The sequence below is a fragment of the Heteronotia binoei genome, chromosome 19 (genome assembly GCF_032191835.1).
Source record: "Heteronotia binoei isolate CCM8104 ecotype False Entrance Well chromosome 19, APGP_CSIRO_Hbin_v1, whole genome shotgun sequence".
Lineage (NCBI taxonomy): Eukaryota > Metazoa > Chordata > Lepidosauria > Squamata > Gekkonidae > Heteronotia > Heteronotia binoei.
In genome coordinates this window covers 3240498-3268356 of record NC_083241.1, presented here as the reverse complement: position 1 = coordinate 3268356, position 27859 = coordinate 3240498, and the positions used below count along the sequence as shown (strand labels likewise).

Here is a 27859-nt window from a genome sequence, read left to right as displayed (position 1 = left end):
CCATCCAGTCCAACACTCTGTGTCACACAGTGGCCAAACAACCCCAGGTGCCATCAGGAGGTCCACCAATGGGGCCAGGACACTAGAAGCCCTCCCACTGCTCCCCCTCCCGAGCATCACTGCCCCAGACACAGGAACATAAGAGAAGCCATGCTGGATCAGGCCAATGGCCCATCCAGTCCAACACCCTGTGTCACACAGTGGCCAAACTCCAGGGGCCATCAGGAGGTCCACATGTGGGGTCAGAAGTTCAGAAGCCCTCCCAGCACCGAGAAGACAAGAGCGTCACTTCTCCAGACAGGATATTTTCACACATGCTAAATAACGCAGTTTCAATCCAGCAACCATTTGCAAGTGGATTCTGGCAGCTCATACGATAAAATCTATTTGCAAAGTGGATTAAAAGTGCATTATTTAGTGCAGGGGTCCCCAACCCCCGGTCCCTGGACTAGTACTGGTCCATGGTCTGTTAGCAACCAAGCCGTGAGTTGTATAATTATTTCATTACGTATTACAATGTGGTAAATAATAATAACATGATAACAGACACCCTGTGAGGTGGGAAAGCTGAGAGCGCTTTTATAGCAGCTGCCCTTTCAAAGACAACTGCTGCAATAGCTATGGCTGTCCCAAGACCCTTCCAGCAGCTGCAAGTGGAGGAAGGGAAGAATCAAACCCAGTTCTCCCAGATCAGAGTCTGCACACACAGCCTATGGCTGAGGCAGGCGGATGTCCTTATCTTATTGTATCATCAAACTGGCCTACCAGCACTGCTGCTTAAATCGGGCCGATAGTTGATTAATTGATTAATTGTGATTAATTAATTGATATGATACAGTTGATACTTAATTGACATATCCACATCATGCCATGCCACTTTAAAGCAATTCTGAGATAACGGCTTAACGGATTAATTTTAATCTGTTTTTAACTTTGATTGTTTTGTTATTATTTGTCTGACTGTTGGTTTGATTGTTTTATTGTGCTGAAAGCCGCCCTGAGCCCATTACAGGAAAGGGCGGGCTATAAATTTACAAAAATAAAAAAATAATTAATCATCACACCAAAAAAAAAGTGCACAATTGTATCATCCAAAAACCATTACCCCTCCCCACCGGTCCGTGGAAAAATTGTCTTCCACAAAACCGGTCCCTGTTGCCAAAAAGGTTGGGGACCGCTGATTTGGTGTGTGAAAGTACCCTTAATTTGAGCATGCGTGCATGAAAAAAATTTCCCCCCGTCTCTTTTGCTCTTGGTTGTCAAACTTCAAATAATAAACTCAGGGGTTTTACCGATCTTCCTGTATTCTGCACGTGAATACGTGCCTCTGTGTGTGTGGACTTTCGCACATGCTAAATACAGTTTCAACCCATTTCAGTGACCATTTGCAAGAGGATTTTGCCATTCCACACAGTAAAATCCAGTTGCAAAGTGCACTGAAAGTGGATCGAAAGGGTTTTTAGTGTGTGCGATATTGCCCAGAATGTTTCATATGGTGATCCGAGCACAGTCAACAGCAGTTAAAATGAGACTGAGAACTTACTGAGGTCTGACTCTGTTGGGTAACCCCCGGCTTGTATTTTGGGGTGGGCTTTTGATGCGACTGAATCGCGCAGACTCAAGAGGAAAAGGTTCCACCGTGATAAGTCACCACACGCGTAGCTCTCACACACTCTAGCGAGAGTTTCTCGGGAGATGTTGCCCTACATTGGCTTTAGAAGACGACGACGACCGCAGATTTATACCCTGCCCTTCTCTCAGAATCAGATTCTCAAGAGTGGCTTAGAATCTCCTTTATCATCCTCCGCCGCAACAGACAGCCTGCGAGGTGAGTGGGGCTGAGAGAGCTCTGACAGAAGCTGCCCTTTCAAGGACAGAGTCTCCATAATCTCCTTTACCTTCCTCCCCCGCAACAGACACCCTGTGAGGTGAGTGGGGCTGAGAGAGCTCTGACAGAAGCTGCCCTTTTAAGGACAAACTCTGCGAGAGCTATGGCTGACCCAAGGCCATTCCAGCAGGAGGAGCGAGGAATCAAATTGGGTTCTCCCAGATTAAGAGTCCGCGCACTTAACCGCTACACCAAACTGGCTCTTAAGGATGTATCAATCCTGTAAGACCACAGGGGCATATTCTATCAGTGTAAAGTCTATTCAAACATCTCCCTTGGAAAACCACGGTAGGTGTAATGTTCAGTCTTGCGAACAAAACAACTCTGCAATAACATGGGATAGCAAGATAGTATATAGGGTGTGTGTGTGTGTGTGTGTGTGTAAGATTTTGGGGTCAGAAAGACCAAAAAACAGAAATAAACATAAATAAATGCACAGAAAATAAATGCACAGAAATAAACATAATAAATAAACAGAAATAAATGCACAGCAGCCAAGAAGGTCTGAGCGCCTGCTCCGGCTGCAACGCCGCTGAGGATGTTCTCCGCAGCTGAGAATGAAACGCCTGGAAGGAAAACTTTCTCCAGTAGAACACGGCACTTGAGCCCAAAAGATTCTACAAACCCTAATGATGTTACCAGCCGTGAAAACCTGAAATCTTTGAGAAATAAACATACTCTGCAGGCTAGACCTCTCCGTTTGCCAAGAACGTCACCAGAGTGAGAGATTTCAGGCCTGTACTTCAAGCAGACTTTATTCAGCCCATTTACGGTACACAAAAAGCATGAGGAGGCGGAAGCCGTTCACGGGGCCTCTTGTCCCTGCCCGGGGGGGTGTATGTAGGGGGAGAAAGACCCAAGTTGCTGGGAAGCTTTTCTACAGAAGGTCTGCAGCTGCCCCATTTGCAAGGCTGAAGGCAGAAAACATTCTGATGGACCGGAGCCTTGCTTTACCGCACCGGCCAGGAGTAAGGCTCCCGTTCCTTTTAAACACGCAACTGGCTAGCTTTCCTATGTACATTTAAAGTCGACTTAAGCTTTAAGATAAAGTGCTTCAACTGAGTGGGAATGAGTTTTGCGAGAAAGACTTGTGTGTGTGTGTGAATTCCTTTGGAGTAGACTCGTATTGTTCCAGCAACAATCTTCGGGCTGAGATAAGCCACCCCTCCTCTAAGGAATCTGCATTTGGCCCAAACACTGTGCGTGCCCCGCTCTCCAAAGCCAGATCCTCGATACCGTTCTAAATAGATGAGTGTCCTTCAGAACTCAGTGGCACTTTGACTCCACCGAGCTGCCCTAATGACTTTGAAAGGCTGACTGTGGACTCAACCGCTTGCCAAAGACCCCTCCGCCAACAGCGTGGCGGGACAGTGGGCCGTCTTTCCCCCCTGGAATGGCCCAGTTCACTGCCCTCAGCCTTCAAGAAGGGGGTTACAGTCCTCCAAAGCTCGCCTTTGCGGCCTCATCTGCTGGCAGGAATTTGGACAAGACCCTCTGAAGAGCCACGCTTCATTGCTACAGAGATGGCGCGTTACCAACAAAAACTGGAACTGTACACAAGCTTCTTCTTTCGGTTACTTCGCTATACCATTTCAAGCTGCCAGGGGACAACCCCCTCCCCCCTTCAAATATTTCCCTTTTCCATGCTTGCCCCAACGATGATAGGTTGCAATGTAAAAAATTGAAAATGCATTTTGGGTGATGCCGGCTACTCTTTCCGCCGTCGTGCTTTTCTATCAGGCAGCTCCCGCCTGCAAAAAGAAATCCCCCAAAGACTCCCTCGCTGCCTCTTCCGGGTGCCCACTTCCGCTTTAAAATGGAAGACATGAAGAAAGGGGAGAACTACAAGGAGCCAGTTGTACCGAGAAAGAGGGAGAGAGAGAGAGATGCCATTGGAGATGCTAGAGGATGGCCAGAAAACACAGTTTGCGAAATCTTTAACCGAGCGGTCCACGCCACTGCTGATAAATCCAGGCAAGGGAACGAGACGTGGAGCCACCTACTTTTTTCACTGCCGCGGAACGTTATCAAAGTGTGCGAGGCATCATGGTGTCTCTAGAGTCTCGGATGGAACAAGGAGGCCCTCGTTGAAGGGGAAACGTGAAAGCAGGTCCCGGCGGAAGCCGCTGGCATCGCAACCATCCTTGTCTGCTCTGCGACACAGCCTTTGAAGGACCCTCAGTTTTCCTCGTCAGAAGACAGGCCTTCGATCTCATCTCTGTCTCCTCCGATGGCCATCCAGAAAGCTTTGGCAACCTACAGGTCAAAAGCCAGCCAAAAACAAAGGGCTGAAAGCCATGGAAGATGTGCAGAATGTAGTACAGAAAACTATTAGCTCAGCCCTCCCTAGGGTTGCCAAGTTCGACGCAAGAAATATCAGGGGACCTTGGGGGTGGAGCCAGGACACTTTGGGGGGTGGAGCCAGAAGCAAGGGTGTGACAAGCACCAATTGAACTCCAAAAGGAATTCTGGCAATCACATTTCAAGGGACCGTGCTCCTTTTAAATGCCTTCCTTTGATAGGAGATAATGAAGGATAGGGGCACCTTCTTTGGGGACTCATAGAATTGGCCCCCCCTGGTCCAATCTTTTTTAAACTTGGGGGATGCTTTGAGGAAAGGCATCGGATGCTATGCTGAAACTCTGGTGCCCCTACCCCAAAAAACAAGCCCCCCCCAGAGCCCCATAGATCAATTCTCCATTGAACTCTACGGGAATCGCTCTCCTTGGGAAATAATGGAGATCCCAGCAGACATTTCCCTCCCCTCCCCGTTCTCTGATGACCCTGAAGCGGGGGGGTAGGGCCTCCAAACCGGGGGATCCCCTGCCCCCACCTGGGGATTGGCTCCCCCAAACACACACAAGCAGGACTCTTGAAGGGCATTTTGGAACTTCCACCCCTTACGGGAACGCTTCTCACCTTTTCTGCATGCAACTTCCTCTGCTCCCGAGGTAGGGTGGCTGCCTTCTCTGGGGGGAAACAGGAGAAAAAGAACCATCAAGATCCTATCAAAGGGGATACCTCCCCCGTTGGACAGGTACGGGTGAAAGAATGATCATGCTCAAAGAAAAGGGAAATTCTGGTCGCCGCACCTCAAAAAAAGGTATTATAGCATTGGAAAAAGTGCAGAAAAGGGCAACTGGAATGATTAAAGGATTGGAACACTTTCCCTATGAAGAAAGGTTGAAACGCTTGGGGCTCTTTAGCTTGGAGAAATGTCGACTGCAGAGTGACATGATAGAGGTTTACAAGATTATGCATGGGATGGAGAAGGTAGAGAAAGAAGTACTTTTCTCCCTTTCTCACAATACAAGAACTCGCGGGCATTCAATGAAATTGCTGAGCAGAAAGGTTAGAACAGTAAAAAGGAAGTACTTCTTCACCCAACGGATGATTAACACATGGAATTCACTGCCACAGGAGGTGGCGGCGGCTGCAAGCATAATCAGCTTCAAGAGGAGATTGGATAAGCATATGGAGCAGAGGTCCATCAGTGGCTATTAGCCACAGCTTATTGTTGGAACTCTCTGTCTGAGGCAGTAATGCTCTGTATTCTTGTGTCTGGGGGGGGGGGGGGTGCAATGGAAGGGCTTCTAGCCCCACTGGTGGACCTCTTGCTGGCACTTGGTTTTTTTGGCCACTGTGTGACACAGAGTGTTGGCCTGGATGAGCCAATGGGCTGTTCCAACATGGCTTCTCTTATGTTTTTATGCTGTGCAATGCTGTGGGTGCTTTGGACCGGACTACTGGAAAACCAGAAGCCTTGGAGGAAAACTGCCCACGCAATCAGTAGAGCAAATGCTCAACTGACTCAGGGGCTTGAGGGACTGTGTGAAGTGGGGGGGGGGGATGAATCTGGAAATCTCAGCCCCCACACAGGCATGTTTCAAGCACCCAACTGTGGCATCTTGTAGAAAAGAGACAACTAAAGGGAGATGTGATAGAGATTCATGCAATTATTCACGGAGAATAATTCTACTTGGGGAACTACTAGCGTTAAACATTGTGAGTGAATGACTTGGCTACTGCATAAATTAATTTGTTCTGGGACTATCCTTCCCGAGCTAGGGCAAAAAGGTGTGAGCCAGAGGCTAAAAATACTGAGCTAGCTCACACTAACTTGGCTTAGAGGGAACACTGATTGGAGACAGTTCACCAAGGGAACTTTTTTCTCCCTCTACTAAAATAACTAGTAAGTAAGTAAGTTTTTTATTTATACCCCGCCCTCCCCGCCAAGGCAGGCTCAGGGCTGCTTACAGAACATGATACGATATCATGATATCACAATAACAAATAAAATCAGTCAACAATATAAATACAAATATAAATTAATTTTAAAAAGTTAAAACGATACAGTGGTGCTACAGTCTCTATTTATCCGGCAGCGTAATATTTATTCTGGTTACATCTTAAAGGCTTCTTGGAAGAGGGCAGTTTTGCAGGCCCTGTGGAACTGGTTGAGGTCCCGCAGGGCCCGCACCTCCTCCGGCAGCTGATTCCACCATTGGGGGTCTTCTATAGAGAAGGCCAGCTCCCTAGTTGTTTTAAGTTTGGCCTCCTTAGGCCCAGGGATTTCCAAAAGATTTTGTGTACTGGAACGCAGTGCTCTCTGGGGAACATATGGAGAGAGGCAGTCCCTGAGGTAGGCAGGTCCTCGGCCATATAGGGCTTTATAGGTGATAACCAGCACCTTGTAACTAGAACTCATGAATATCCAATTATTTAAATTGATAGATCTCCCTTCCCCAAAGGGCTCAGGGCTGTGCACAACAGATTAAAACGAACAGAATAATTTAATTTCAGTTTACAATAGAGTCAATGAAGCTGATGGGCAGGACAGGCAAAAGGAAACCCTTCTTTACGCCGTGAGAATTCTCTGCCAGAGGATGGAGCGAAGGCAAGTGTTCCCTCTAAGCTGAGTTAGCGTGAGCTCGTTCACAGATTTTTAGCCTCCAGCCTGCACATTTCTGCCTTAGCTCAGGAAGGAGGACCCCAGAGCACACTCATTGATGCGGCAGCTCACAGTTTTAATGCCAGTAGCTCACAAAGTAGAATTCTTGCTCACAAGACTCTGCAGCTTAGAGGGAACATTGGTGAAGCGCTGGAGAGTTCCCGCCAGTCTGAGTAGACCAGGGGTGTCAAACATGGAGCTTGGGGGCCGATTCAGGCCCCCAGAGGGCTCCTATCAGGCCCCCAAGCAACTGGCTGTCATCTGCTTTCTTCTCCCTCTATTTTGCTTCTTTCTGCATCAAAGCTTGCTTTGCCAGGCTTGCTCAATTGCACAGGAGCTACAGAGCAAAGCCTCTGTTTTCTCAATTGGTTGAGGCTCCTCCCTTGGGGAGGAGAGGGAGGGATAGCTTGCTTTGCCAGGCTCTCTCAATCGCACAGCAGAGCTACTGAGCCAAGCTTCTCTTCTTTCTTTTGGCTGTGGCTCCTTCCCCTCCAGGTCCCCCCGGGGAAGGAAGGAAAGAGCCAGAGCTTCCTTTGCCCAGTGCCCTGGATCACACAGGAGAGAAAGCACTTTTAAGACCAACGAGAACTAATATTTTAGGCATGTTTTAAGTTTTTAAAAATCTTTTGTGTTTGTCTGTGTGCGTTATAAAGTTTATATCTCTGCTACTGGCATCACATTTTATGACACACCCAGCCCATCCCAACAAGGCCTCATTTATGCCAGATCCGCTCCTCATAACAAATGAGTTCAACACCCCTGGAGTAGACAATACTGACTTTGATGGGCAGCTTCACATGTCCATATGTTTAACCTTGATTTCTAGCTTGCCACTTTTCTAAACACAAACACAGCTCCAACTAAAGGTAACCCGAACAGAATCTATCCTGGGAAACTCATTCCCAGCTGAACTGATACAATTGGATGTGAACACCTCCCGCAAATGGAAAATACCTTGCAAAGGGACAATGTGAGCACACGTTCCAGATGCCCCGTACCTTTCATTTCCTGCAGCTTGGAGAAGAGGCGCTCGAAATTCTCCAGATCTCCCTCTCCGGCGGTGAGGCTGGCGAGCTCTTGAATGTCCAGATCCAGCATGGGATCTGTGAAAGGAATGAGAGCCCTGAAAACTGGGACCCCCGATTTCTGTTTCTTTGGGGCTGAGCAAAACATGGAAATGCGGAGTCTAAAACCCAAACAGTGGTGCTATCAAGGGTCCCACTGAGACACAGGTATATATATATATTAAGATTTATATTAAGATTATATTAAGGTAAGGCAGGGAAGAGGCTGAGACGGGGCTGGATCCGGCTAGTTTTTCCATGTCACCTCATTTTAATTCTCCTTTCCACAGCCCTCGTCCAACACGGTGTTTGTCTGTGCAGAGCTCATGCTCTCCAATATGTTTAACAGCCGAAGGGGACATCTCCTTCTCCCTTTTCCATCAGTGGAAAAGCTGGTCGAATCCATCACATGGTCTGTAGGCTGCTAAGTGGGATACGGGGCTCTGTATCCAAAGCCAATACTCCCCATTTCAGGGGGCTCGTGCATCTCCCTGGAGGTCTTGCTGCAGGCCACATCTGGACACCAGAAAGCTTAGAGCGGGTATGTCAAACATGCAGCCCAGAGGCCAAATCAGGTCCCTGGAGGGCTCTTATCAGGCCCCCGAACAACTGGCTGTCATCTGCTTCCTTCTCCCTCTCTTGCTTCCTTCTGCATCACAGCTTGCTTTGCCAGGCTTGCTCAATCGCACCAGAGCTATAGAGCTAAGTCTCTATTTTCTCCACTAGTTGAGGCTCCTCCCTTAGCGAGGAAGGGAAAGCTTGCTTTGCCAGGCTCTGTCAAGCACACAGCAGAGCTACTGAGCCAAGCCTCTCTTCCTTCTATTGGCTGAGGCTCCACCCCCTCCTGGTCCCCTGGGGGAGGAAGGAAAGAGCCACAGCTTCTTTTGCCTCGTTCCCTGGATCCCATGGGAGAGATACAAAGAAAGCACCTTTAAGACCAATGAGTGCTAATGTTTTGAGCACGTTTTATTTTGTGCGTTTGCCCTTATAAAGTTTATATCTCTGCTATCCGGCATTACATTTTATGACACACATGGCCTGGCCCAACAAAACCTCATTTATGTCATATCTGACCCTCATAACAAATGAGTTTGAAACCCCTGGCTTAGGGGCTTAACTCTTGGCACATAGGCTCTGACCTTACACCTATCTCGATCGATTCTGGACCATGCGGCATACAATAAGACACTGGATGCAATATGTATGCCCTTGATTAAGACATAGGGCTGTAGAACAAGAGGCCTCAAGAATATCTCTAAGCCTTTGTCACTTCATTAAATTTCCTTGTGGTCCAGCATTGTTCTATTGTTTTATTCTGTACTATGAGCCAACGTGTGCACTCACCTTTCTGACCTCTGAAGAAGACCAATCTAGGTCAAAACACATCAGGTCAAGTCGAGTGGGTTCCCATTGTGGTTTTATGACTGTGCATAGGATAGAGCAGGGGTCCTCAAACTTTTTAAATAGGGGGCCAGTTCACTGTCCCTCAGACTGTTGGAGGGCCGGACTGCCGTTACTGTACAAGGCCGCGGGCCGTCAGTTCTCCGTCTTCTGCATCTCTCTCCCTTCCCCACACCACACACCCCAGCCTGGGAACTCACCTCACCTCGGTATCACCTCACACTCTGTCTCCGCCGCATCAGCCCAGTGCCGGAAGTGTGCGTTGCTAACGCGAGTTTAGGCCGAACGTCACTTCCGGTCTGATTTTGCCATAACCCGGCGGGCCGCATAAACGTCCTCAGCGGGCCGCATCTGGCCCGCGGGCCGTAGTTTGAGGACCCCTGGGATAGAGGCTTATGATGGGCCCTTAAATGGTTTTCGCTTTCTACAATAAATACATGTATGTTGGTTTATGATTTATTTTACAGTTTGTTTTTAACGTTTGGCCCTTTAATTGCAGATTAGCCTTTCGGGTTTCTTACTCCAGTTTTTGGGTGACGTTTCTTTCCCTTCTTTGTTTTTCCTTAGGGGCTTTCATGCCACGTTTCTTGGCTGGGACTGAAGAAGGAGGGCCTGTGCTCTCCTGGGCTTGAGAAAGGGCCCACAATCTTCCTGGCCCAGGGGAAGGCAAGCCCCGACCCCTTAAGGTTAGTTCTATCCAGGTTCTATTCTGGACACCACAGTTCTGAGGGAGGGGACCTGTCTTCCCCAGCCTCACATGCTTCGATGGCATCCTTCTTATTGCCTTCATCTGCCCGGGCATCGTTGGATCAAAAGGCCGGGCAGGAATCTCAAAAAGTAATCGAAAGTGTCAGTGGGGTTCCAACAAAAAGCACGGCCTCGAAGCAAAAATCTCTCACCAGCAACTGTGTCCACCTGCCAACCGTTTGCATCGGTCGCATCTCCGCCGGTTGTCCACAGAGGACTCTGTGCTCTGGTCTGGCAAAGGATCGGCCTGGGGGTGGGGGTGGAAAAGAGAAGCAGGAGTCAGTTTTGACAGCAAGGGGGGGGGGCAAATTTCTAGTCTCCAGCTGTTCCCAGAAGGGTAAGAGCCACAAATCCCATATCATCAGGAACTCCCACACACACACCCGTAGCTACCAAAGCAAGCCTGCAAATTACGGATGGACTGTTTTGACCAACCAGAATGAACATATGAAGCTGCCTTATACTGAATCAGACACTTGGTCCATCAAAGCCAGTATTGTCTTCTCAGACTGGCAGCGGGCTCTCCAGAGTCTCAAGCTGAGGTTTTTCACACCTATTTGCCTGGACCCTTTTTTGGAGATGCAGGGATTGAACCTGGGACCTTCTGCTTCCCAAGCAGATGCTCTACCACTGAGCCACCGTCCCACCCCTAGAATAGAATAGAAGCCACCAGGAGAGGTCTACACAGTGAGGTCTTCTCCCCATTGCCTATCAAGCTCTTCCGCCCCATTATGTGGCGGAAAAGGGCGGACTCCCATGGTTCTGTTCCAGTGGCTTGGGAATACCCACCAGCACCATCCCAGTCCACCAACATGCTTCCCTACACATAATTTTTGTACGGCTATCTTAACAGTTGGGAAGGAAATTGCTCTAAGTAGACTATTCTAAATCAGGGATCCTTGAACTTTAAGTCTGTTGTGAGCACTTTTGGAGTTCTTATACAGGGTGGTGGGCACAACTACAAAATGGCTGCCTCAGAAGGTGGAGCACACTACAAATTGGCTGCCACAGGAGGTGGAGCATGCTACAAAATGGCTACCAAACAAAGTGGAACAAACTACAACACGGCTGCCACAGGAGGTGGAGTGTCTCACAAAATGACAGGGAGTGAAGTATGCATAAACCTAAGAGTAACTCTTCAACATTTCAAGCAGAATCTCTGTTTAACAGGATACCTTTTAATCTGCATGACCAATCTGATCTCCAGTGATCAATTAGAAGCCCTGCTGGGCAAAACCGCACATGCCCCTGCCCACTTTCTAAAAACACTTGGCAGGTGCCAGCAAAAGTGCTGGCGGGCATCAAGGTGCCCCCAAGAACCATGCTGGAGACTCCAGATCTAAACTAATTCCAGAAAGGGCTGTCAATCTCTTACACGGCAAATGCCAGTCAGTTCCAAAATGCCACCAGCCCAGGCAGGGAACAGCTGCCGATCTGACAGGGCACACATCATGCTTCAGAGAAGAAGATGATATTGGATTTATATCCCGCCCTCTCAGTCCCGAAGAGTCTCAGAGCGGCTCACAATCTCCTTTACCTTCCTCCCCCACAACAGACATCCTGTGAGGTAGATTGAAGATATTGGATTTATATCCCGCCCTCCACTCCGAAGAGTCTCAGAGCGGCTCACAATCTCCTTTACCTTCCTCCCCCACAACAGACACCCTGTAAGGTAGATGAAGATATTGGATTTATTCCCGCCCATCCACTCCGAAGAGTCTCAGAGCGGCTCACAATCTCCTTTCCTTCCTCCCCCACAACAGACACCCTGTGAGGTAGATGCAGATATTGGATTTATATCCCCCCCTCCACTCCGAAGAGTCTCAGAGTGGCTCACAATCTCCTTTCCCTTCCTCCCCCCACAACAGACACCCTGTGAAGTGGGTGGGGCTGGAGAGGGCTCTCACAGGAGCTGCCCTTTCAAGGACAACCTCTGCCAGAGCTCTGGCTGACCCAAGGCCGTTCCAGCAGCTGCAAGTGGAGGAGTGGGGAATCAAACCCGGTTGTCCCGGATAAGAGAGCTCTGGCTGACCCAAGGCCATTCCAGCAGGTGCAAGTGGAGGAGTGGGGAATCAAACCCGGTTCTCCCAGATAAGAGAGCTCTGGCTGACCCAAGGCCATTCCAGCAGGTGCAAAGTGGAGGAGTGGGGAATCAAACCTGGTTCTCCCAGATAAGAGAGCTCTGGCTGACCCAAGGCCATTCCAGCAGCTGCAAGTGGAGGAGTGGGGAATCAAGCCCCGGTTCTCCAGATAAGAGAGCTCTGGCTGACCAAGGCCATTCCAGCAGGTGCAAGTGGAGGAGTGGGGAATCAAGCCCGGTTCTCCCAGATAAGAGAGCTCTGGCTGACCCAAGGCCATTCCAGCAGCTGCAAGTGGAGGAAGGGGGGGGGGAATCAAACCCGGTTCTCCCAGATAAGAGAGCTCTGGCTGACCCAAGGCCATTCCAGCAGCTGCAAGTGGAGGAGTGGGGAATCAAACCCGGTTTCTCCCAGATAAGAGTCCGCACACTTAACCACTACACCAAAACCGCTCTCCTGGGTGAGCCAGAGCAGAGCAGAGGTGTGGAATGTGGCATAGGGAAAAAGTATTCTGGGAAATCTGAGACTGCCTTCTTTGCTTTCGGATTACTGGTCCTCCTTGTTATGAAAATGAAGGCTGGGGGGGGGGGATATAAACAATGGCTGCCAAAATGAGACTGCCCAGGGAAGATTTGCAAGCAGCCTTGATGCAAGGCCCCCCCCCCCCCCGATGAGCACAAGCGATGGGTAAGTAAAGTTAGAGCCTGTTCAAATACTGCATGGTAACAAGGCCAGAAACACCCTGCGTAAAGATGAGCCGTCAAAACCGCCAAAGAAAGTGTTGCCAATTACTTCGGGAGCTTCGTTCCTTCCTGATGCGATGATGCGGTTGGCGCCTGCAAAGGCCGTGAGGAATCCAAAGCCCTGATTCATATCTGGGGGGAGGAAAAGAGCCATTTGTTTAACCCCCACCGTCTTCCACAAGGCTTACACTTGGTTGTTAAGGAGGAACTCCTCGCTGGAGGGGGAGAGGACATCCTGCAACTCAGCTGATGGATGTGGGGGTGGTCAAAAGGTGGCAGTGGAAAAGGCTTGGTGCTTTAGGAACCCAAGAATGCCTGCCTGTTTTCTCAGCATGGCTGTGCTGCAGGCAACAGAGAGGCTCAACTAAGGCCTACAGCAGGGGTGTCAAACATGTGGCCCAGGAGCCAAATCAGGCCCCCGGAGGGCTTCTATCAGGCCTCCGAGCAACTGGCTGTCATCTGCTTCCTTCTCCTTCTCTCTTGCTTCCTTTTACATCACAGCTTGCTTTGCCAGACTTGCTCAATCACACAGGAGCTATGGAGCAAAGTTTCTACTTTCTCCATTGGCTGAGGTGCCTCCCTTGGGGAGGAAGGATAGCTTGCTTTGCCAGGCTCCCTCAATCGCACAGCAAAGCAACTGAGCCCAGCCTCTCATCCTTCTGTTGGCAGAGGATCCTCCCCCCACTGGTCTCCTGAGGAAGGAAGGAACGAGCCAGAGCTTCCTTTGCTCTGTTACCTCAATCCCACAGGAGCAATACAAAGAAAGCACCTTTAAGATGAACAAGTGCTAATGTTTTAGCATACTTTATTTTAAGCTTTTAAAAATATTTGTGTTTGTCTGTGTCCTTTATAAAGTTTATATCTCCACTACCTGGCATTACATTTTATGACACACAGGTCCCGGCCCAACAAGGTCTCATTTATGTCAGATCCGGCCCTCGTAACAAATGAGTTTGACACTTCTGGCCTAGAGAATGGCTCAGAAACAGCAAGGAAATGGCTCTGAGCTTGAGAAAGGCGGCCCTGCACTGCAGAGCTGGTTTTCTCATCTGTCAAATCTACACAGCATTTATGGCTTGCTTTACACCCAGCAAAACGGGACTAAGGAGGCGGCCTGCCTTTCGGAGGAAGGAGGGATCCTGACAGAGACCCAGCACCCAGGTGAGCGAGCCCCACCGTCTCGGCTTTTCCTCCTCCTTCTGTTGGAATCCAAATAGCTTCAAAATAAGCACAGGGCCAGCCAGTTCACGTTAAACAGAAAGCAAAGGGAAACCAAGCTGTTTGGGGCTTCTCTCCTGTAGAAAAGACACATTCGGTTTCAAGCTGGGAGGGGGATCAGTTCAGAGTCTCGTGTCTTGCCACCCCAACTGTTTCTGGCCCTTGCGAGAAAATGCAGAGCAGTGACTCAAGGAGTGTTGGAAGAGCTTCACAGCCACAGCTCCGTCCAACTGAGCTTCCATTTCAGGGCTTTTTTTTGTAGCAGGAACTCCTTTTGCATATTAGGCCACATTTCCCTGAGGTAGCCAATCCTCCAAGAGCTTACAGCAGGCCTGTACGAAGAGCCCTGTAAGCTCTTGGAGGACCGGCTACATCAGGGGTGTGTGGCCTAAGATGCACAGGAGTTCCTGTTACAAAAAAAGCCCTTCTCATAAGCTAGGAGAGCCCACTCTCCCAGAGAGACACATAGAGCAGAACTGCAGAGCACAATCTTTACAGCAAAATCTGGCTGCAGAGGGACCTGGAAGGGGGAAGCGGATTCCCCTCGCACTGGCCTCTTACAGTATTTTTTTTCATGGATGATGTATGGCTGGCCTGTGCCCCAGAAGCTCTGACTCGCAACAGATCGTTAACCCAAGTTCTGGCTTTGCAGTTCGACTTTTGATATTTAGCAGTTATGCTACACGTGCCAAATAGATACACAATTTTTTTTTTCAAAGCAGAGAAAGAACCTACCGTTTTTCATCTCCACATTTGACCAGACGTTGGCATTCAAGGCCTGGACGATTCGCTTCACTCCGGTGGATTCTGGAAAGTCATCTAGAGAGAAGGGAGGCAATAAACCCTTTTTCTGGAAACTCACAGATGCCAAGTCCAGAAAAATGCCCATCCCGGGATCTCCCACAACATATGAAGTTGGCTGTCTCTTTAAACCCAGTTATTCCGTATTCGACATGCACAGAACGTTCTGGGAATATGACCTTTACACAGGAGGGGGCAGAGTCTTTTTGAAATTCTGGGAAGCATTCCCTGATGGTCAGTAGACCGGCCTGTCGATGCTATTCATGCAAGCTTCTGAGATCCTCACAAAACTGCTTTTGCTAGGGCAAGTATTTCTGCACTTAGGGTAGGACCACATGGGAACAGGGCTTTTTCTCCAGCACAGATGGCTCTCTGGGTTTTTCCCTCACTGTCAATTCTGGTCACTGCACCTCAAAAAATGGTATTATAGCATTGGAAAAAGTGCAGAAAAGGGCAACTGGAATAATTAAAGGGTTGGAACACTTTCCCCATAAAGAAAGGTTAAAATGCTTGGGGCTCTTTAGGTTGGAGAAATGTCGACTGAGGGGTGACATGATAGAGGTTTACAAGATAGAGAAGGTAGAGAAAGAAGTACTTTTCTCCCTTTCTCACAGTACGAGAACTCGTGGACGTTCAATGAAATTACTGAGCAGTCGGGTTAGAACAGATAAAAGGAAGTGCTTCTTCACCCAAAGGGTGATTAACGCATGGAATTCACTGCCACAGGAGGTAGTGGTGGCTGCAAGCATAGTCAGCTTTAAGAGGGGATTGGATAAACATCTGGAGCAGAAGTCCATCAATGGCTATTAGCCACAGGATACAGATGGAACTCTGTCTGGGGCAGTGATGCTCTGTATTCTTGGTGCTTGGGGGGAACAGTGGGAGGGCTTCTGGTGTCCTGGCCCCACTGATGGACCTCCTGATGGCACCTGGGTTTTCGGCCACTGCATGACACTGAGTGTTGTACTGGATGGGCCCCTGACCTGATCCAACATGGCTTCTCTTATGTTCTTATGTTTGTAGAAGCACCTTAGAGAGAAGAGTGATTTTGAGTGTGGTAAAAGGCACAAGGAAAAAGTTAAATACCCCCCACCATGCCCATGTGCCCTGTGTGTGCGTGCTAAATTAGCCCTTACAGCAAGACGCTATTTTAAAATAAATCATACATAAAAGAAAGAAAAGAAGATTATTATTCTCCAAGGTCTTCTGTTTGAAAATCTCTCTTGCACTGCCCATCTTGGAACCCTGGGAACAGACGGGGGGTGCAGAGCAGAAGGGGCGCTTCTAATCCAGCCAGAGCTGCCCCTTCTAAGCGGCTGCTGCCGTCGATCAGCCTTCAAAGGGTGGATGCAGAGGATTTTTTAAAAATTTAAAACCGCTTCTGCCTACCGATCACCCTGGACCAACAAAATCCAGTTACGGAGGCAGGCTTTCTGCCGCTTGGAAGAAACTGCAGGAGAGGTGACACTGTCAATCATCTGGGAACAGTCTAGCTGGCTCAATTCTATTGTTCGCAACCAAGGAATCACATCGAGGAACCCCTTATCCAACTCTGAAACAAACAGCAGTGTCTGTTTTAAAAAAGAAGTAAAGCTCCAGAACAAGGGTAGCCAGACTGTGGCTCTTTCACATGTATTGTGTGGCTCTAAAAGCCCACACTGCCCTGTTAGCTGGCATGGAAAAGGCATTTGTCTCTTTTACAATCGCTTCTCCAAACGGTGAGGGGTGGTGGCTCAGTGGTAGAGCATCTGCTTGGGAAGCAGAAGGTCCCAGGTTCAAGCCCCGGCATCTCCAAAAAAGGGTCCAGGCAAATAGGTGTGAAAAACCTCAGCTTGAGATCCTGGAGAGCCATGAATGGGGCTGTGGCTCAGTGGTAGAGCATCTGCTTGGGAAGCAGAAGGTCCCAGGTTCAAGCCCCGGCATCTCCAAAAAAGGGTCCAGGCAAATAGGTGTGAAAAACCTCAGCTTGAGATCCTGGAGAGCCATGAATGGGGCTGTGGCTCAGTGGTAGAGCATCTGCTTGGGAAGCAGAAGGTCCCAGGTTCAAGCCCCGGCATCTCCAAAAAAGGGTCCAGGCAAATAGGTGTGAAAAACCTCAGCTTGAGATCCTGGAGAGCCATGAATGGGGCTGTGGCTCAGTGGTAGAGCATCTGCTTGGGAAGCAGAAGGTCCCAGGTTCAAGCCCCGGCATCTCCAAAAAAGGGTCCAGGCAAATAGGTGTGAAAAACCTCAGCTTGAGATCCTGGAGAGCCATGAATGGGGCTGTGGCTCAGTGGTAGAGCATCTGCTTGGGAAGCAGAAGGTCCCAGGTTCAAGCCCCGGCATCTCCAAAAAAAGGGTCCAGGCAAATAGGTGTGAAAAACCTCAGCTTGAGATCCTGGAGAGCCATGAATGGGGCTGTGGCTCAGTGGTAGAGCATCTGCTTGGGAAGCAGAAGGTCCCAGGTTCAAGCCCCGGCATCTCCAAAAAAGGGTCCAGGCAAATAGGTGTGAAAAACCTCAGCTTGAGATCCTGGAGAGCCATGAATGGGGCTGTGGCTCAGTGGTAGAGCATTTGCTTGGGAAGCAGAAGGTCTCAGGTTCAAGCCCCGGCATCTCCAAAAAAGGGTCCAGGCAAATAGGTGTGAAAAACCTCAGCTTGAGACCCTGGAGAGCCATGAATGGGGCTTTGGCTCAGTGGTAGAGCATCTGCTTGGGAAGCAGAAGGTCCCAGGTTCAAGCCCCAGCATCTCCAAAAAAGGGTCCAGGCAAATAGGTGTGAAAAACCTCAGCTTGAGACCCTGGAGAGCTGCTGCCAGTTTGAGAAGACAATACTGACTTTGATGGACCAAGGGTCTGATTCAGTAAAAGGCAGCTTCAGATGTTCATATGTTCAAACCAAGCCAGCTGGTGGCTTGGAGAATGCATTTATAATCAAAGTTGCTTTCTTTCCACACTCCTCCCTCCCCGCCATCTATTTTCCGTCCTTCTTTTCTGCTCTCAAACACCTGACATTCATGTCTTGCGGCTCTCAAACATCTAGCGTTTATTCTATGTGGCTCTTGGGTTAAGCAAGTTTGGCCACCCCTGCTCTAGAACAAGGCTGGTCAAACCTGTTTAGCAGAAGAGCCACAAAGAATGAACGTCAGATGTTTGAGAGCTGCAAGACATGAATGCCAGATGGAGGGAGGGAGGGAGGGAGGAAAATAGATGGGGGAAGGGAGAGGTGGAAAGAAAGCAATTTTAACTTTAAATGCAATCTTCAAGCTGCCAGCTGGCTTGGCTTGGAGGAGCGATTTAAAAAAGAAAATGCCTACTCCAAGCCGGCTGATGGGCCAGTGGGGACTTCAAGAGCCACACAGTATATGTGAAAAGAGCTGCATGTAGCTCCTGAGCCACAGTCTGGCCACCCCTGCTCTAGAAAAACATTACAGGAGGGCATTGGAAAGCAATGACAAGCAACACAGAGCCCTGTGGCCATGGCCACAGCTTTAAAGAAGGTTCTCCCTGGCAGACACAACTGCAGGTGGAGAAGCTGGAGGAGAAGAGATGGGATACTGAAGGAGGCAGGTTTGTTTAGCTGAGAGCAGAAGCCGAGGAACGAGAGAACTTGCGTGCTCCTGAAAGGAAGCCAAAGGGGAAGCCGCTGGCAATCAACTCCCGCCGGCTGAGGTTTTCCAGAAAGAAGCCGCAACTTACCGTCCTCGTCCGGCACCTCCTCCGGGTTGAGCTCCACCAGCTCAAAGCTGTGCTTGATGCACCACTCTTGTGCCTTCTGCCGGCTGACCCCTAGGTGAAGCAGAGAGAGCCTGAGTTCCTAGAAGGGCCTTCCTCTTGCATCTGCAAAGCAGGGTGCTCTGTCTACAGGACACACTGGTAGGTAAGCTCTCACTTTTTTTGATTTAAAGCAGCGGTGTCAAACATGCAGCCTGGGGGCTGAATCAGGCCCCCAGAGGGCTCCTATCATCTGCTTCCTTCTCCCTCTCTCTTGCTTCCTTCTGCATAACAGCTTGCTTTGCCAGGCTTGCTCAATCGCACAGGAGCTACAGAGCGATACAGGCCAAGCCCTTCCCCACCAAAGTGCCTTTCTGCCAAAGAAGCCGCTCACAGAATCAGAGTTGATAGGGATCTCCAGAGTCATCTAGTCCAACCCCCTGCACAATGCAAGAAACTCACGAATAATCTCCCCCTAAATTCACAGGATCCTCATTGCTCTCAGATGGCCATTTAGCCTGTTTAAAAACCTCTAAGGAAGGCTTCAAATTTATTTTGCTAGTAGCTCACATTTACTGTATTTTTCGCACCATAAGACGCACTTCCCCCCCCAAAAAAGTGGGGGGGAAAGTGTTTGCGTCTTATGGAGCGAAGGTACCATAGTACCTTCCTGGGGGGGAATCCGCTGCCTCAGTCCGGCGCTTCCCGTGCCTGCCTGACTGGCTCCAGCTCTGACGCTACAGCAAGCGCCAGGATCGCTCCCTCCGCCCTCCGATCCCAGCGCTTGCTTTAAGCATCAGAGCTGAAGCCATGCAAACAGGCAGGGAGAAAGCACGCCGCCCGCTCCACAGCCAGCGCTTGCGAAGCGCTGGGTTTGCGGAGGGGGCGGGTGCTTCCTCTCTTCCTGACTGCCTGGCTTCAGCTGCTGCTGATAGCAAGGGCTGGGATCGGAGCCTCCAATCCCAGCCCTTGCTATCAGCAGTAGCTGAAGCCAAGCACAGAGGAATCACCCCCCCCCCTCCGCAAACCCAGCGCTTCGCAAAGCGCTGCGTTTGCGGAGGGGGGAGGCTTCCTCTGTTCCTATCTGCCTGGCTTCAGCTGCTGCTGATAGCAAGGGCTGGGATCAGAGCCAGCCAAGCCTCCGATCCCAGCCCCTGCTATAAGCAGCTGCTGAAGCCAGGACAGAGGAATCACCCCCCCCCCCCTCTGCAAGCCCAGCGCTTCCCGAAGCGCTGCGTTTGCGGAGGGGGAGGGGGCTTTCTCTGTTCCTATCTGCGTGGCTTCAGATGCTGCTTATAGCAGGGGCTGGGATCCCAACCCCTGCTATAAGCAGCAGCTGAAGCCAGGCAGATAGGAACAGAGGAACATGCTTTTTCCGTGCCTGCATGCCTGGCTGGCAGACAAGGGCGAGATCGCTCCCTCCGCCCCCACCGCAAACCCAGCACTTCGCAGGGAGCGATCTCGCTGCTTGTCTCCCAGCCAGGCACACAGGCGCGGAAAAAGCATGTTCCTCTGTTCCTATCTGCCTGGCTTGCTGGAAGAAGGTGGAGCCAGGCAGGCAGGCACGGGGGAAGCACAGGGATGGGAGGCGGAGGCAGTGGATCGCCCCCCAGGAGGAAGGTGCGTCCTATGGACCGGAGCGCCTTATAGTCCGAAAAATACGGTATTTTGCTAGTAGCTTAAATTTATTAATGCTAGTAGCTCACAAAGTTGAATTTTCGCTCGCAAGACTCCACAGCTTAGAGGGAACAGTGCCACCTCCCACACGTTTTGAAGTGACGTTAACTGCAAGTGGCATGCAGGCTCACATTTCCTCCAAGTGAGAGAAGCTGACCCCACCCCAGGCAACACCGTGACCACACCCTCTCACCAGTGTCAGAAACTCTGTCGCAGACTAATATCATCACTTCTGGCAGCCACTCTTCCACAAGAGGAAGCCACGAAGAGACTCCATCCAGTCCCGATACCTGCAGGAAGACACGGGGCTTTAAAGACATTCCACGTTCAAAGGTGCATTAATCCTAATAAACACCAAAAGCTGGGAGAAAGAGGTTTGGGGAGATAAGAAGTTAAGCTGGCTTTGGAGGATAGCGCTGCCTTGGCTATTGGGCAAATCTAGTACCCTCAAGGACACTCTCTGGCCTCAGTTGCTAGCCAAGGACCCACAGTGGGTGCAGAGGGGCATCATGTACAGGGTGGCAAAACTGTTTTGCGCACAGGAGAGTACTCCCTTAACTTAACGGTAGCAAGAGATGTGCCATTTACTTCTGCTTTTCGACAGGGGACAAACGCCCGGAACTTACTTCAGCCCGCGCATCAGAAGGGATTTTGAACTCGCATCCAACCCTTATCTAGCAGATTCAGCCTTTCTAAAGGGGGAGGAAAATATCTGGATTCGAAAATCGCCTCTGCTGCTTTCGAGACCGTCACCCAATTACTCCGCACTTGATTCCCTTCCGCTCTGTAATTGCTCCCCACTTAGTGACAATCAAGCTGCCGCAATTAGGCCACAAACTCCTGCCTTGTTGAGGGAAGAAGGAAAAACAGAAGAAAGTGCAGCTCTAGTTGGAGGCCCCGCCACTTCCTATCTTTGGCCAGCAACTTTTGCACAGGAAAAAAAAGCCCAGCTGCGACATCTCCAGCTAGCAAAGAGGAACCTTTGCCCCAAGATCTTTTACAGCTGAGAGAGGCCTGTGGGCATAACTCCTGTCTTGTTCAGATTCTGCCTTGAAAGCATGGAATCGTGTTCCATTTCCCTTAAAGTGCGGCTGCCGTATTTGGTTAGTGATGGGAATATCAGAAATTAGCAGCTACCTGATTTAACTGGCACGGTGCAATTTGAGAAAGGAACAAATATTTTTCTTCTCCACAACACAGTTCAACCTGGAAACTCTCTGCCACCTATGAGCACTTGTCATGTGAGAAATGGAGCGTTTAAAAAACGGAATCCAATGGCATACTTCATGGTTTTTAACTGATACGGATAATATTTTAAAAAATCAAATAAAATGCAATATTGATACAACCTTCCATTACATTGTATAAAGCAGGAACAAACTCAGTATCTAAAGTGAGCCCCTCTGTGGGCAGTGTGTCCAACTAGGATCTGGGAGACCCACATTCGAATCCCGGCTCCGTCAGGGAAGCTTCTCAAGCATAGCCAGCTTCAAGAGGGGACTAAATAAGCATCTGGAGCAGAAGTCCATCAGTGGCTCTTAGCCACAGCTTATCATTTGCACTCTCTGTCTGGGGCAGTGATGCTCTGTATTCTTGGTGTTTGGGGGGGGCAACAGTGGGAAGGCTTCTAGTGTCCTGGCCCCACTGGTGGACCTCCTGATGGCACCTGTTTTTTTGGCCCCTGTGTGACACAGAGCGTTGGACTGGATGGGTCACTGGCCTGATCCAACATGGCTTCTCTTATGTTCTTATGTCTGGGGCAAGTGATGCTCTGTATTCTGGGTGCTTGAAGGGGCAACAGTGGGAGGGTTTCTAGTGTCCTGGCCCCACTGGTGGACCTCCTGATGGCACCTGTTTTTTTGGCCCCTGTGTGACACAGAGCGTTGGACTGGATGGGTCACTGGCCTGATCCTACATGGCTTCTCTTATGTTCTTATGTCTGGGGCAAGTGATGCTCTGTATTCTGGGTGCTTGAAGGGGCAACAGTGGGAGGGTTTCTAGTGTCCTGGCCCCACTTGTGGACCTCCTGATAGCACCTGGGTTTTTTTGGCCACTGTGTGACAGAGCGCTGGACTGGATGGGCCATTGGCCTGATCCAACATGGCTTCCCTTATGTTCCTTCCGTTCTTGCTAGGGGATTGTGAGCCTGCCACAGTCACTCGCCCCAACCTACCTTGCAGGGTTGTTGTGAGGATAAAACAGAGAGGAAAGCAACATTATCTGCTTTAGGTTCTTGTTAAAGAAAAACAAATGAAGTCAAGAACTAAGGAAGCAGATTTTCACTAGGGGTTCTGGGCAGGTAAAGTCAGCCTTGCAACGCGAGAGATCTGGACAGAAAGGGCTGCTGCTTTCAGGGAATTTAACAGCCTCTTGAAACCTGCTCACCAAGGTCTCAAACCTGTTCCTGGGAGCGTCGAGCAGCACTGTGTGCAGTGGAACATTTCCAATTGAGCGGAATCACCCCATTGGAATGGTCCCATAACGACCTCCCAAAACCAAAGAAGGCGCTATTTCAAAATGGAGAGCAGTCAAAACATTATGCAAAAAATACACAAATCATTTCAAGGATGCTAAATTAAACAAATACGTTCCCGGCGTGCCTGTTGATTAAAACGCTGAGGGCACGGGGATATCGAATGCCGGGGATTACCAGCACACGAAAAGGTGTTTGCAAGATCTGGGAACGGGGAGCTGAAACTGAAGGCTCTTTTGCTGTTACAAGCGCTAAACAAGGGGTGAGCACATGAAGTCGCCTTATACTGAACGAGACCCTTGGTCCGTCAGGTCTATTCAGACTGGCAGCCGCTCTCCAGGGTCTCAGGCAGAGGTCTTTCCCATCACCTACTGCAGGGGTGGGGAACCTCCATCCCAAGGGCCATAGGCGGCCCTCGAGGTCACCTGCTGTGGCCCTCAGGGATTGCTGGGCCGAACTGAGCCATGTGGCAGCCTCTCTGGGGCCTGGCTGGCCAGCGAGGATCGTGGGGCCCAGCCACGCTGTGCAGCAGCCTCCCCAGGGCCAGGCCGGGATCACAGGGCCCAGATGTACTGTGCGGCAGCCTCCCCGGGGCCTGGCTGGCCGGCCAGAATTGCTGCAGGGCCTGGAAAAGTTACTGTCACAGTTCAGTTTGCACTTGATTATCCCAGATGGTGTGGCCTAATATGCTACTGAGTTCCTGCTGGGCTTTTTCTACAAAAACTCTCTATGCATTTGCCTAGGGCAGTGGGCCGTGTGTGTGTGCGCCAGATTAGGCTCTCCCCACATGACAAAACAATTATTTGCATTACTTTTGCTGGCCTGAATCGTTCTCCCTCGGCGGAGCACTGTTTTTTAAGTTGATAATTTTTTACAGCCCGCGAATGATGTTATAAATATCCATATGACCCTTGGCAGAAAAAAAAGTTCCCCACCCCTGACCTACTGCTAAATATTTCAACTTGGAGATACCAGGAATTGAACCTGGGAACTTCTGCATGCCAAACAAATGCTCTGCCACTGAGCCATGGACCCCCTCTAAATGAAGCTCCCTTCTACTGAGCCAGTATTGTCTGCTCAGCCTGGCAGCTCTCCAGGGTTGCAGGTAGAGGCCTTTCACATCAGCCACTACGTCTTTATCTGGGGATGCTCCAAGAATTGGGACAGGCAGTCTTTGGACTGTCATCTCGATACGTGCCTAGGGCTGTCTGGAAGCTGGTGGCAGAGAGTTCCGCAATTCACAGTTTAATCAGAACAGGCAATTGGGGAAGCCCCTCCCGAGTACTCACGGTTGTGCTGTCAAAATAAACCAAGAAGGCTTGCACGGACTCTGCAATTGCACCTGTCACAAGAAACTTATTGGGCACAACGCACAGGTGGATGGAAGCAGAGTAGTATTTATTGTCTATCGTCCAGGGGTAAAACCGGGCTTCCCCACCTGAAGAAACATCCGCAGGAAGCTCTTCTGCCCCGATGATACCTGCAAGAGGAGCGGACATCGAGGGACCTGATGTTAGGCAAATTGAAATCACTGTCCCGGTTGGGGGGGGGGGGAGAGATGAGAAAAGAGATGCTACCCCTTCCTCCACTCACACCACAATTCATCTAGCTTCCTTACGTGGACCTGCCTTATACTGAATCAGTCCATGAGTCTATCAAGGTCTGAGAGCCAGTTTGGTGTAGTGGTAAAGTGCCTGGATTCTTATCTGGGAGAACTGGGTTTGAATCCCCACTCCTCCAATTGCAGCTGCTGGAATGGCCTTGGGACAGCCATAGCTCTTCTAGGAGTTGTCATTGAAAGGGCAACTTCTGGGAGAACTCTCTCAGTCCCACCTACTGCACAGGGTGTCTGTTGAGGGGGAGGAAGATAAAGGGAGATTGTGAGCCGCTCTGAGTGGAGGGCAGGATATAATAATAATAATAAAAATTTATACCCCGCCCTCCCCACCGAGGTAGGCTCAGGGCGGCTTACAGAGTGTGGCAAAAGCCATGTTAAACAATAAAACAATTATACATTCAGTACCAATAAATCCAATATCATCTTCTTCTTCTGTATTGTCTGCTCACACTCCACATTGGCTCTCCAGGGTCTCAGACAGGGGTCTTTCACATCACCTCCCACTAGGGCTGCCATGTCCAATTCAAGAAATATCTGGGGACTTTGGGGGTGGAGCCAGGAGACTTTGGGGGTGGAGCCAGGAGTGCGACAAGCATAACTGAACTCCAAAGGGAGTTCTGGCCATCACATATAAAGGTATCACACCCCTTTTAAATGCCTCCCCTCCATTGGAAATAATGAAGGATAAGGGCACCTTCTTTGGGGGCTCATAGAACTGGACCCCCTGGTCCTATCCTTTTGAAACATGGGAGGTATTTTTGGGGAATCGTACTTGGTTCTCCCAGACAAGAGTCAGCGCACTTAACCACTACACCAAACAAAGCAAAAGAAGCCCTATCCACTGACCAATCTGTGCGCTGCAACTTCAGTTTACATCCCCCCAGCTGAGGATTCATCAACCTGACAGATGAGCCACAGTGCTGTAATGTAGTGATTAAGAGTGCTGGGCTGGTATCTGAGAGAGCTGAGTTCGAATCACAACTCGTGCCATGGAAGCCTGTTGGGTGACCTTGGCATACTCTCTCAGCCTAACCTTCCTCACAGGGTTGGTGTGAGAATAACACAGAACAGAGGAGAACAATGTAAGTCCCTGCTGGGAAGAAAAGTGGGGGATAAATGAGTAAAATAAATAAAATAAATGCATCTGACAAAGCGAGTTCTAACAAAATTCATTCCAGCATAAACTTTCCAGTGAGTCTTACCACGGAACCCCTTTTTAAAATCCTCCCCTATGCTGATGTGTAGAAACACCCACGGGTCTCCAAGAACACTGGAACAGATGTGTTCAGATTGTTGGGGGTTTTGGAAATTTCCTTTTCAAGCTGCTGACATTTTAAGTGCAAGTATCACATAGCCCAGTTCTGTAGAGCAAAGCAGCTGTCTAATGACACCTTTCTATATCTGGTTGTGGGGAACGCACCCATTTTAGGAGAAACTTTAAAGTCCACGCTTGCTTTGCCTCCCTCCCCCTCAAAGTCTTTCCAGAAAACAGCTATAATGGCAAAAAAGCGTGGGATTGGAAAGGGCCGTGTCTCAAAAGAAGCGCGTGCTCCTCGCCTGTGATCTTCCTAACCGCGGGGAAGGCCTGTGGTTGAACATCCAAGGACTTTGAAAAATGAACTGACGCACTCGGCAACCACCATGCTGTGGCGTCTCTCCAGGGCCAAACTCTGTGTTTTCACAGAACGCCACAGCTGGTCTACTGGGTTGCTCCAAACAACACCTGCAAGTCCCCTCCCCACATCTGCCCAAAAAGGACCCTAAGAACCCATCCAGAATGCAAGGTGTGGAACTGGGGTCAGTAGCTTTCTCTTGAAGGAGACCTACACCTGAGTAATGACAAATACCCCTATTTGAAATGTGGTGTTGGAGGAGTTTTACAGGTCCTATGGACCACCAGAAAGACAAATAAGTGGGTTCTATACGCGGAAGCCAGTTTAGTGTAGTGGTTAAGTACATGGGCTCTTATCTGAGATAACCGGGTTTGATTCCCCACTCCTCCACCTGCACCTGCTGGAATGGCCTTGGGTCAGCCAGAGCTCTCTTATCTGGGAGAACCGGGTTTGATTCCCCACTCCTCCACTTGCACCTGCTGGAATGGCCTTAGGTCAGCCAGAGCTCTCTTATCTGGGAGAACCGGGTTTGATTCCCCACTCCTCCACTTGCACCTGCTGGAATGGCCTTGGGTCAGCCAGAGCTCTCTTATCTGGGAGAACCGGGTTTGATTCCCCACTCCTCCACTTGCACCTGCTGGAATGGCCTTGGGTTAGCCAGAGCTCTCTCATCTGGGAGAACCGGGTTTGATTCCCCCCTCCTCCACTTGCACCTGCTGGAATGGCCTTGGGTCAGCCAGAGCTCTCTTATCTGGGAGAACCGGGTTTGATTCCCCACTCCTTCACTTGCAGCTGCTGGAATGGCCTTGGGTCAGCCAGAGCTCTCTTATCTGGGAGAACCGGGTTTGATTCCCCACTCCTCCACTTGCACCTGCTGGAATGGCCTTGGGTCAGCCAGAGCTCTCTTATCTGGGAGAACCGGGTTTGATTCCCCACTCCTCCACTTGCAGCTGCTGGAATGGCCTTGGGTCAGCCAGAGCTCTCTTATCTGGGAGAACCGGGTTTGATTCCCCACTCCTCCACTTGCAGCTGCTGGAATGGCCTTGGGTCAGCCAGAGCTCTCTTATCTGGGAGAACCGGGTTTGATTCCCCACTCCTCCACTTGCAGCTGCTGGAATGGCCCTGGGTCAGCCAGAGCTCTCTTATCTGGGAGAACCGGGTTTGATTCCCCACTCCTCCACTTGCACCTGCTGGAATGGCCTTGGGTTAGCCAGAGCTCTCTCATCTGGGAGAACCGGGTTTGATTCCCCACTCCTCCACTTGCACCTGCTGGAATGGCCTTGGGTCAGTCAGAGCTCTCTTATCTGGGAGAACCGGGTTTGATTCCCCACTCCTTCACTTGCACCTGCTGGAATGGCCTTGGGTCAGCCATAGCTCTCTTATCTGGGAGAACCGAGTTTGATTCCCCACTCCTCCACTTGCACCTGCTGGAATGGCCTTGGGTCAGCCAGAGCTCTCTTATCTGGGAGAACTGGATTGATCCCCCACTCCTCCACTTGCACCTGCTGGAATGGCCTTGGGTCAGCCAGAGCTCTCTTATCTGGGAGAACCGGGTTGGATTCCCCACTCCTCCACTTGCACCTGCTGGAATGGCCTTGGGTCAGCCAGAGCTCTCTTATCTGGGAGAACCGAGTTTGATTCCCCACTCCTCCACTTGCACCTGCTGGAATGGCCTTGGGTCAGCCAGAGCTCTCTCATCTGGGAGAACCGGGTTTGATTCCCCACTCCTCCACTTGCACCTGCTGGAATGGCCTTGGGTCAGCCATAGCTCTCTCATCTGGGAGAACCGGGTTTGATTCCCCACTCCTCCGCTTGCACCTGCTGGAATGGCCTTGGGTCAGCCAGAGCTCTCTCATCTGGGAGAACCGGGTTTGATTCCCCACTCCTCCACTTGC

At 50.1% G+C, this 27859-nt stretch overlaps 1 protein-coding gene across 1 annotated transcript in view; it reads right to left on the bottom strand.

Moving 5' to 3' along the window:
• Positions 1-2616: 2616 nt before the first annotated feature.
• AAGAB (alpha and gamma adaptin binding protein) overlaps positions 2617-27859 on the bottom strand; it is a 32475-nt gene continuing 7232 nt past the window's right edge. Inside the window, 10 exon segments of the mRNA XM_060260184.1 lie at positions 2617-4144; positions 4808-4857; positions 7838-7942; positions 10204-10249; positions 10251-10298; positions 12922-13004; positions 14826-14909; positions 18569-18658; positions 20454-20550; positions 24023-24213. Coding sequence (XP_060116167.1) covers positions 4067-4144; positions 4808-4857; positions 7838-7942; positions 10204-10249; positions 10251-10298; positions 12922-13004; positions 14826-14909; positions 18569-18658; positions 20454-20550; positions 24023-24213 — 872 coding nt within the window. The 3' untranslated portion in view covers positions 2617-4066.